Below are 11,363 nucleotides of genomic sequence, written 5' to 3' on the forward strand. Positions count from 1 at the left end.
AGCACTGGGCTTGGAGTCCGAGGACCTGAGTTCAAAATTTGGCCCCACCACTTACTAGCTCTGTGACCTGGGATAGGTCCCTTTTCTTGCTGACCCTTGGCACCCTCAGTTATGAATTGATGATGATCGGGATGTCAGGAGGACTGAAGGGGATGAGGGTCACAGAGTCCCTGGATGGTGCCCAGGGCTGGCTGTGACAGGGAGCTTCTTAGGTAACCCCCCCCCCCGTGTGTCCTTTTGCACCCCTGCCTCAACATAGAAGCCATCTCTGGCAGACACTCAGTCCGGGAGCTGAAGTCCAGCGCTGCAACTGTGGAAATGTAGCTATGAAGCAATCCCTACATGATGAAGACCTAACTGCCTAACAGCCCTAACTGCATTGAGATCCCTGGCTTGTGTGCCTCTAGTTCATACCCCCTGGAGCCGTCTTTTCATCCTTGGACATTCTCATATTCTTCTCTGTCTAGTTCATACCCCCTGGAGCCATCTTTTCATCCTTGAACATTCTCACGTTCTTCTCTGTTTAGAGATCATTAAGTCCAGGATCCTCTATCCCTGATGGTATGGAGAGCTCTTGGGGGCTTGGCTCCTGCCGACCTCTACGTATCTCACCATTGCTGTTCCTGGGCTCCTACTTTGGCACTCCCTCAGGCCACAAAGAACCACGTGCTAATCTCTTTTGCAAACAAGTTCTTGCCTCGCGCCTCTGTTTTCACCTTTCTGGTCTCAGTCTAGCTGTCGCTTCCACCCTTAGCACCAGAGCTGGGTGGGGTGCCTCCTGCAGCACCTGGGGCCTTGATCACCACTGGTTACAGTGAACCTTTTCTTAAAAAAACAAAACAAAACAAAACAAACAAACAAACCCTGTCGATCTTTATTTCTGTCCAGAGTCAAAGCTTCTGGAAGGCAGGAACTCTTTTTCATTCAGTGCTGATTCCCAGGTATGCAGCATGGGGCCTGGCTCCTAGAGTGCTTAACACATAGTTATTGAAGGGAGGAAGGAGAGAAATTGCAGGAAAAGCTACATTTCCCAATGTTGGCAGGTGAGAATTGGCTCAAAAGGGATCTACAGTTGCATTCTCCAGTCATCATTCCAGAACAGCTACCCTGGAGCATTGTGTGGTAAGGCCGCATCCCTCAGCAAGCCCTGGTCATTGGCAGACGCAGAAAGTGTCCATGATCCCTGGGGAGCAGTGTGCTTGCTCCACAGTCAGAAGCGGTGAGGTGAGGCCTTCCCTTCTTTCCTTAGCCAAGAAGTCGTAGAGTGTTGAGAAGGGGCAGAGGTGGGATGGGATGGGGTATGATTAGTGCTTAGTTCCCAGTACACTTGGCTTAGAGGCGATCCAGGGAGAGAGAGGGAGACGAGCACAGAGTATGAATGGGCAGAAAAGTGTAACAGCTTCTCCTTGTAGGTGTCCTACAGGCCTCCCAGCCACCAACTAATTCTCCTGGGGGTCAGGTTTTCTATGAAATGGTCTATGCCATCCTGAACTATGAGGCTGCATTACTTTTGGTCTTGGGCCAAATTATACTGTTGACTTCTATGTAAGTATCAAAGAGTGGGGCCAGAGTTCACAGATGTTTATTATCCCAGACACCTGGAGAGTCTGCCAGGGATGGTGCAGGTTGGGGCCCAGGGACCCAAGCAGTCCCCATCAGAAGTCACCCGCTACAGCCTCTGTCTGGAGGGATTGGGTGCGTGGGTGTGGGCAGCACAGTCTGGCAGTGCTATGACCATTGCTGTTCCCAGGACGAAGTGACATCCAACCCTGGCACAGGAGTGATATGCTTGGTGTAGCCAAGACAAACTAGTTATGTGTATTAGATAAGCGTTGTGTTCTCAGGCACTGTGGCGAGCACGCTTACACATTAATTTAAGATAGGCTCAAACAACCTTTTGACGTAGGTAGGAGTAATGGTACCACTTAATAGATGAGGACACTGCCCTGGGTTTCAGAGAGGCTTAAGTAACCTGCCCAAGGTCACCTATTGAATGAATCCCTGAGCTGTGATTTTATTTTTATTTTTTAATTTAATTTAATTTTTTATTTTTAAAAGATTTTATTTTATTTTTGATTTTTGATTTTATTTTTATTTTTATTTTATTTTATTTTTATTTTATTTTATTTTTATTTTTTAAAAGATTTTATTTATTTGAGAGAGAGAGAAAGCAAGAGAGAGCGTGAACAGGGGGGGGGCGGCAGAGGTAGAGGGAGAAGCAGACTCCCCACTGAGCAAGGAGCCCGATGTGAGGCTCGATCCCAGGACCCTGAGATCATGACCTGAGCTGAAGGCAGATGCTTAACTGACTGCGCCACCCAGCTGCCCCACCTGAGCTGTGATTTTAGTCTATGCTCTTGATTACTGCTCCAAGCAAGCCCCCCAACGGGCCAGATGCTTGGGGCACAAAGGTCAGCATTCGGTGTCAGTTTGGGTCTTCCAGGAAGCAGAAGTACAAGCGATTTTCTGGAAGAAATGCCCATGAAGGGTAAAGGGGAGAGGGAGCAGGAGAAGGTGGGGAGAGTCTTCAGATGAGGTGCAGGCCTGACACCCATGAAGGGAGGATGGGAAGGAAGGGTCATTGGGAGGAAGAGCCTGCTACTGGAGCACAGCTCAGGGAGAGCCTTGCTCCGGCTGATGGGAAGCCCTGAGCAGTGACTGCTCACTAGAGGAGTCCCACACCGGGCAGAATGGCAGCTTCTGTAGCCTCGTGCTCAGTCATAGAACCCTCTGTGTTCTGAGTCCGGGGCACTGGGTCCTGTACCCTCTGTACCAGAAGCAGCTGGGGCAGAACATGCTTCAGTGGTGGATCCTGAGCAGCAGCTGGGGGCTGTCAGCTCTGGACACTGTTCCTTGCAGCAGAGTCTCTCTTGAGGGAGGCCCGAGCAGCGCGCTCCCATGGTTGCCACAAGCTTTATCCTCGAGCCCTTCACAGCCTGTTCACTAATACACTGTGGCATCTGGGCAGGTGTTATGAAAGCTCACAGGTGGATATCCTGTGCAGCCTCCTGGGATAGCGATGATTTCCTGACAGGATGGAGCAGGTTGCACACTGAATAAAGGGACCCTGCCAAGGGGGCTGGTTGTGGGGAGCAGGGGTTGAAATGTGGAAATGTGAGCTTGGCCATTTTGGCCCAGAGAGGCACCCTTTTCAAAGTCCACCACTCAGAGGGACATCTGTTTCTCAGTGGCACAAAGGTAGAGTGTAGGTGACCAGCAGCATGGGCTTCCCAGGAGAGAAGAGGGGGATTCGGGGTCAGTGGGGACAGAGGGGGCTGGGGGCGGGCATGAAGCTTCTGCACAAGGAGGGCTTGTGGGAAGGAGCCAGCAATGGTGCACAAGGTGAGTGACTGAATGAGCCTAGAGAGGTGGGTGGGTGGGGTCCCAGAGCCCAGTGTCTGTTGTTCCTGGAGCCTGGAGTCTGCCAGAGTCCGGGGAGGCTATTCAAAGGTTCTAGATGGCAGACACATGACATTGTCCTTTTGGTGTTATTGGTCGCTTTCAGATATTAAAAAGTCGAGTCCTATTCAAGTTTGACTGTTCAGGCTCCTGCCCAATGCAACAATTCTCTCCTCCCCGATTTTCAGTCTGGTCTGGGCTTTAGCTTGAGGTGGGCAGAGTGGAGATGGGGGTGGCATTTTCTGGTCCTTTTTCCTCCTGGCCCTTGGCTCTACTCTGTCTCCTCTTACTTTTCTCCCTGCCCCAGCCACCTTTAGGGTCTAGGTCTTCTGGCACTGGGGCAGGGAGGTGGGTGAGGGACGGTGCTGAGTCTTCTGACAGATTCCAGGTGGCCATTTTGGTCCTCCTTTGGCTGTCACTGCTTCCCTGGCTGAAGACACTAACATCCTCCCCGGGGCAGCCCTCGGGTGCTTCCTCCTGCCTACGTGGGAATTGTGCACGATTCTTCAGGTGTCCTGTGGTAGAAGGGCTCCCCACTTCCTTCCCCTTCCCCTCTCCCTAGTTTCCTGCTTACATAGCCTGGCTGCGGAGAGGGTGGCTCACTTGACGGCCTCTTGATAAGTTCTGGGCAAGGAGGACGGAAGTGACCCCCAATTGTGTTGGCTGTCTTTAAAAGGGGGACATGTGACAGTGTGGTAGCCTCTATGTCCTCTGCTTTGGGCACAAGGAAAGTCCTGCCACACCTCCTATAAATAGGAGAGCAATGGCAGGGGTTTGGGGGGGAGCAGGGAGTACCTACAGGAAAGCTTGAGAAAGGCACCAGGGTGCAGCAGGGGAGAGGTCACAAGTGTGCAGTGCCTCTCAGGGTCACAGGGACCAACAGCCTGGCTACCTTCTACTCCTTTGCTATGTGACTGTCAGTAAATGATCCCACGGAGTGTATGCACAGGGTAACCAAGTGGGTGTGTGAAAAGGACCATGTGTTTCTCCTCTCTCCCCAAATACGATGATAACAGTAGCCAACATTTCCACAGTGTTTCTCAGTTTATGAAATGCTTTCAAACTCTTTAGCTGACTTGAAAGTCGTAATGTGCCCTTGAGGTAGATGGATTAAGATGCTCACTTAAATGTCAGAGGACATTGGAAAAGTCGAGGAGTTGGCTGAGCATCACGGAGCCCAGAGGAAGGCAGGTTGAGCAGGTCACCTAGGCCTTCTGGCTCCCTCCCTCTTCCCGCTGCCCCACCCTGCAAGGCTGGTCCCCTGACACATGGCTTCCTATGCTCTATCCAGAGGACAGCAGCTCCCAAAAAGCCCTTCTGGGGATTGCCACTGACAAGTAATCAGTAACTTCAGGGCTGGACCTGACCTCCATACTGTGGTGAAACCACATCCTCGTGAAGGACTGCAGAACCTGAGAAAATTTTGTCCTTTGAGCTGGTTTCCCAATGCCCACAGGTGGGCGGAGGAAGTCTTTTCACTTCTTAAGAGGACCTACTGTTTTCAGGTGCTCATTCATGGGTACCAGCAAGATAACTGGGGTAGTAATCGTGAATCACTCTGCTGTTGTCATTAAAGCAGGACTCTTAAGGCTCTCCATGGGGCAGTGCTTGCTGACTTGTATTTGTAATCGATAGATGCTCTAATTCTGGCTCATTGCTAATTCTTTGCTTACCCAATTAATCCAAATTAGTGTGGCTTAATTTGGAGGAAAGCGTGCTAAACTCAGGTCCTAGTAGAAACTCTGCCCCCAGGCTCACAGCTGGTTGCTCTGGGCGGAAGGAGGTAAGTAAGTGCTGGACAGCTTCTGAGGCCCCCTCTTTCCTGACACCATGGAAGGAGGATGAGGGGCAGGGGTGTGTCAGGGAGAGTGGCAGGGGAAAGATTTGCTGAACCTACGGACTTATTTTTTTTCTTTTTTAAACCAGGAATTATTAGCCGAGAAGATGCAGAAGATCTCCTCGAGAACATGACGGAGGGAGCATTTTTGGTCCGGGTCAGTCAGAAAATCTGGGGCTACACCCTCTCCTATCGCCTGCAGAAAGGGTTCAAGCACTTTCTTGTGGATGCCTCTGGGGACTTTTACAGCTTCCTGGGAGTGGACCCCAATCGCCACGCAACACTCACCGATCTCATTGATTTCCACAAGGTATCCTTCACAGGGCTGCTGGTCAAGAGATAGGACTGGGAGAAACTTGAAGTGAAGGAGCACCAGGCTGCAGGTATCCTAAGAGATGGGGTGGAGAGAGAGCAGGCAGCCCCAGAAGGTCCGCAGGATCAGAGGGATATGGGACATCGTGGTGGAGGAGAGCAGAGATGGTCTAGACAGGCCCTGGGGCCTGCTGTTCTTCTCTCTGGCTTACCCTCTGACTAATGCAGGCCCCTCCAGCCCTGGTCCCTAAGCCTCTCCTCACCTCAAGTATCTGAGTTCTCCCTATGGTAAACACCTTGGGACTAGTTGATGGCACCTTCTGTCCAAGCCCGCAGCTTACCTGCAACACATCCCCAGGATGTCCTGCTTGAGGACGTTCTAGCCAGGCCTCTGGCAGCTTTGTAGCGTTGGCTGAAGCCTAGCTGTCAACCCTGTGCCTTGAGAAGCTTTTCTAGTAGAGTTACCACGCCTCTTGTTCAAACTACAAGGATATGTACGTGTGTGGTACGTGTGTGACTTTGGGCAGGTTCCTTAGTCTCACTGAACTTTACCATCCTAACCAGGCAAATGGATGTAAATAATCGTTCAGATCCCATGACTGTTAAATGAGGCAGTGTCCGTTACAGCACCCTGTGAAGTGGTGTGGAAGTTCTTGTTTTCCAGAACTCTCTGTTATTTGTCCCCCTCCTGTAGACCTCTCATGAGGAAAGATGTTGCCTTCCAAACAATATATGCAGAAAGAAGCAACTTTTGTGTTAATGTGACTGTCAGCACAGTAGTAACTGGGAGAAAGCCAAAGGTGGAACTTGGTGAGCCACAGGGTGGGGGGGGGATTCCGAGAGACAGAGTCATGGTCGCTCCCCATCTACCTGAGCTTTGCAGCTGTGGCAAGGTTCACAGACTCACATCTCACCGGGTTTTTGCTGTAGTAGGAACTCTTGGATTGGTTTTGTTTTTTCTTCATGGATGTCCCCCAGGCCCTAGGGACAGCTCTTGACTTGACCTTCTAAGTAAAGCACATAGAAAATTACCTATTTACAAATACCTAGACTCTGGGTGGACAGGACTCCTGGAAAACTGGACTAACCAGGTTCAGGGCAGTTTTCTACCTGTGTTGGGAAGAGCTTTCTAACAACTCTAGGAAAGAGAAAGGGAGGGCATGTGTGGTTATTGGCACCTTCTCTGTGTCAGGCATTATGCCGAGTGCTCTCCATCCATTTTCTCGCTTCCTCTTCATGATAGCTCCGTGAGGGAGGTAGACTAGTCCCATTTCACAGATCAGGAAACCAAAGCCAGGGAGCTTGAATAGCTTCCCTAAGTTTTCATGGCTGGCACCACGAGGTCCGAGAGTTAATCCTCAGGCCGTCTGCCTCTAAAGATTGTGCTTTTTCCTCTCTAGCATGATGTTTGGTTTCCCTGGCCACTATAAGCTGCTTTGAGCAGTGATGAGCTGCTTGTCCTACGAAGTGTTCAAACCCAGGAAAAAAGTCCATCTCTCAGATATGCTATGCTATGGTTCCTGCGTTGGAAGGTTAGAACAGATGTCTTTGAAGGTCTTTATTCTCTCCCAAATCTAGGGTTGGAGACTTCCAATGTAGTTTCTTACACTAAAGAGGGGGTTCATCTATGCCTATGTGGAGATCTGGTGGTCAGCGTGTATAAATTAAAGTTTTAATTACACAATTAATTTGTGATTATGTTCTAAGAATAATCAAATACAATATAAAGTGAATGCCTTGTCCATTTCAAATCTCCATTTCCATCCTCCACCTTAAAGTATTAGTTTGCCATGTACCTATCCAAGTATTTCCCGGGCATTAACACAGAAATTTATGTACATAAGGAAGTACATAGTTTTGTTATTTTCCACATAAGCCAGACAATTCTTTTTTTTTCTAATTATAAATTTAATGCAGTTCTCTACCCAACAAATATACCAATAGGATGGAGATTAAAAAAAAAAAAGGTAGGATTTTCCAGAAAAAACTGAAATACACCAGTTTAGCCAGGGAAATTCTAAAAAATAAGGATAGTGGGGTGAGATTAAACTGGACACTTCTTTACCAATAGCTCAGCAATTTGATTTTTTAGCAGGATCAATATAGCATATGGTGTATTTTTTCAAAGCATGGTCGCTGGAAGCGGGCTGCTAAATTTTCAATCCCAACTTCATTACTGTGAGTGACTTTGGGCAAACTACTGAAATTTTTGTGCTTTAGTTTTCTCCGCCGTAAGATGGGTTTCAAAATAGCACTCACCTCCTTAGGGTCCCTGGGAGGTTTCATTGAGATATCACTGTGTAAAGTGCTGAAACAGTACAGCCAACATTTGTAAGTTATCAGGACGTTGGCTGTTACTGAAATGCTTGTATTGAGTACATGTACCAACCACATCCGTACACGTGCCCCATGGTTTTTCATGATGGCCACTTACATAGCTTCCAGGTTTCCATGATCACAAACGGGGCTGCAGAGCTATGCTTGTCTATGTCCCTCTGGGCACAGGTGCAAGTATTTCTCTAGGATGGATCCATCGTACTGGAATTGCCGGATAGAAGATGATGCACATTTTAATTTGAAAAGATCTGCCAGATTGCCCTTCAAAAACATAGCACCAATTTGTGCTTCTGCCAAAACTGGATGAGGCTGTTTCCCCACACTGTTGCCAACACTGGGGATTATCAGTCATTTTAATTTTTTCCCATCAGATGGGCAGATGCTCTACCTCACTGTTGTTTAGCTTGTATTTCTCCAATTACTACTGACACAGAGGATCTTTTCATATGTTTAATGGCCACTTGGATTTCTTCTGTGGATTGTTCGTTCCTGTCCTTTGTCCATTTTCTACTTAGATGTCTCCTTTCCTACTGACTTGTCAGTTCTTCCAGCAATTAAATTGAGCTTTAGTTATGTCTATTCTGCTTCTCAGGTCTTCTTTTGGGAAATTTTTATTTTTATTTAATGGGCACTCTTTTCATTTGCAGGTTCTTTAACTAAAAAAAATAGCCCATTTTTTAAAAGATTTATTTATTTATTTTGGTGAGAGAGAGAGAGAGAGAGAGAGAGCACGAGTTGGGGGGTGCAGAGGGAGAGGGAGAGAATCCCAAGCAGAGTCCATGCTGAGTGTGGAGCCTGACGCGGGGCTCAATCTCACAATCCTGAGATCATGACCTGAGCCGAAACCAAGAGTCCGATGCTTAATGGGCTGCACCACCCAGATGCCCCATAAATAATAGCCCATTCTTATTTCATGAATGATTTATCTTCTTATTCCACTGAGGAGATGAATACCCATCCCTGAAAAGCTCTTTCAGTTTGTTTTATAAACTTGATATTTTCTTGAGGGTCAGTTCTGTTGTTGAGTTGCCATCTTTCTTTTATGGGTATGATTTTCCTTAAGTATGTATACATTTTGAGGTATGAGGTGGTGTCTGAACCTTGAATTTCCTGTTTATCCATCAGTGGATACAGTCCCTGTTTCCTGAATCCATTCTCTCCATGCTGTAAGGGTTGGAGTTGACAGCTCATCTTTTGGGCAAGGGAATGTCTGAGCTTTTGTGGACTCTTTGGCCTCCCAACGAAGGGCAGTGCCTCTCCTCACTTCCCATCTGCCCGAGGCAAAGACCTCTACTGTCTCGGGCTCCCCAGCCCGTCCCTCGGATACTTGCTCCAGCCCCTGCCTCACCTTCCCTCCTCTGACAATCTCACCCTGTAGGTCTTTTGGTTTTCGAGTATTCTTTAACATTTGGCTTTGTTGATGGCCTTCCTTCTTATTTTCCCGTATTGGATTTATTTCAGTTTTCCCAATATGGCTCTATTTCTTTTTTAAAAGCAGATTTTTTTCTGTCATTTCTATAAATTTGAGTGAGGAGGAGGCAGATACATATTCATAGACTTTCTATCTTGAACTGGCCTCTCTCTGGTAGATGTTTATTTCCCTTGCTTGGTTATAAGTAATTCTTCCTTTTTGTTTTTCCTTTTAGGAGGAAATTATCACTGTTTCAGGGGGAGAGCTGCTGCAGGAACCCTGTGGACAGAGGAACAGCCCACCAGACTACCATCTGTTGTTTGAATGATCCCCCCCCCTTATCAATTGGGCTTCTTTGGGCATCCATTTTTTGAACTCAACTTAAGAACTTCCCAGCTCAAATCCTTATGGCCCTTCTGGAAGATCCACCACCATCCAGAGGATTCAGTAGATTAGTATGTCTCAAGGGATATGAAATATATGTGCTATTAGTCCCCGTCCCAATGCCCAGGACAGAAATTGCTAATAGCTGATGCAATTCTTTCATGAAGAGCTTAGTTATGACTTCATGAAGCCTATTTTCCTTGGCCACCCTAAGCTGAGCCCCTAGAGCACCTGGGTCATGTTTTAATAATCCAAAATAATTCCAGTGCCGAACTCTGAATTTAACCCATGGTAGACATTTAATAAATGTTTGTTGAATGAATGCAATTCTTCTGAATGTCTTGAAACACTAATCAGCAATGTTTTCTAGTAAGTCATTTCCTACCTTTTCTGTCTATAAAGTCATGGAGAGTATAGAAGAAATACTGCAAAGGATTTATATGGAAAATATAGATGCTGCATCTTTAATGATGTACATTATCGCCCTCATTGATTTTATCATTGGAATAATTACCTAAGGCCTCTGAGACCCAGGTTCCAGAATAGGTGGCTGATACTGCCCTGCTTTCTTTATTTGCCTCTTCTTCTGCCACCCATCCTTGGTCTTGGAAGCATATCTTTTTTTTTTAACAATTTTTTATTGTTATGTTAATCACCATATATTACATCATTAGTTTTTGATGTAGTGTTCCATGATTCATTGTTTGTGCATAACACCCAGTGCTCCACGCAGAATGTGCCCTCTTTAATACCCATCACCAGGCTAACCCATCCCCCCTCCCCCTCCCCTCTAGAACCCTCAGTTTGTTTTTCAGAGTCCATTGTCTCTCATGGTTCGTCTCCCCCTCCGACTTACTCCCCTTCATTCTTCCCCTCCTGCTATCTTCTTCTTATTTTTTTTTCTTAACATATATTGCATTATTTGTTTCAGAAGTACAGATCCATGATTAATCAGTCTTGTACAATTCACAGCGCTCACCATAGCACATACCCTCCCCAATGTCTATCACCCAGCCACCCCATCCCTCCCACCCCCCACCACTCCAGCAACCCTCAGTTTGTTTCCTGAGATTAAGAATTCCTCATATCCGTGAGGTCATATGATACATGTCTTTCTCTGATTGACTTATTTCACTCAGCATAACACCCTCCAGTTCCATCCACGTCGTTGCAAATGGCAAGATCTCATTCCTTTTGATGGCTGCATAATATTTGGAAGCATATCTTGACCCTGGTTTTGCAATATTGAGTCAGTGGTTTTGTTTATTCCCATAGATGTGCCCAAAACCTGGGATGAATTATAAATTCAAGAAAGCCTTCGCTCTCTAGGATTTGACCCTCTTGATGTATGTTACCCAAATGATTACTTCTGCCTTCTTGGTCATTTTGAGTCTGATCCTTGTATTCACTTAATCTGAGTATGGTTTTCATATCAATGAGATTCTTCCAGTGACTCATCAGTAACTCTCAGGGATAGTGTCTTCGTGCATACTCAGGTTCTCACGTTTATGGACAATCAGAGACAGCATGTTATGGTGGGAATATTATAGTGGAATCAAGCAGACTTGTGTTCAACTCCCCACCCTGGACTTACTAGTATTTTAATGTTGGCAGCACCATATTGGTGGGAGTGAAAGCATGGATGGGCTCTGATCCTTGTCAGTGGATGGGCATACCTTACTT

General features: G+C 46.9%; 1 protein-coding gene across 1 annotated transcript in view; it reads left to right on the top strand.

Moving 5' to 3' along the window:
* Positions 1–10,157, top strand: part of SH2D4B (SH2 domain containing 4B) — a 99,923-nt gene extending 89,766 nt beyond the window's left edge. Inside the window, exons 7-8 of the mRNA XM_027596459.2 lie at positions 5,326–5,546; positions 9,532–10,157. Coding sequence (XP_027452260.1) covers positions 5,326–5,546; positions 9,532–9,624 — 314 coding nt within the window. The 3' untranslated portion in view covers positions 9,625–10,157. The remainder of the gene's footprint in view (positions 1–5,325; positions 5,547–9,531) is intronic.
* Positions 10,158–11,363: the final 1,206 nt, after the last annotated feature.

The sequence above is a fragment of the Zalophus californianus genome, chromosome 15 (assembly GCF_009762305.2).
Source record: "Zalophus californianus isolate mZalCal1 chromosome 15, mZalCal1.pri.v2, whole genome shotgun sequence".
Taxonomy (NCBI): Eukaryota; Metazoa; Chordata; class Mammalia; order Carnivora; family Otariidae; genus Zalophus; species Zalophus californianus.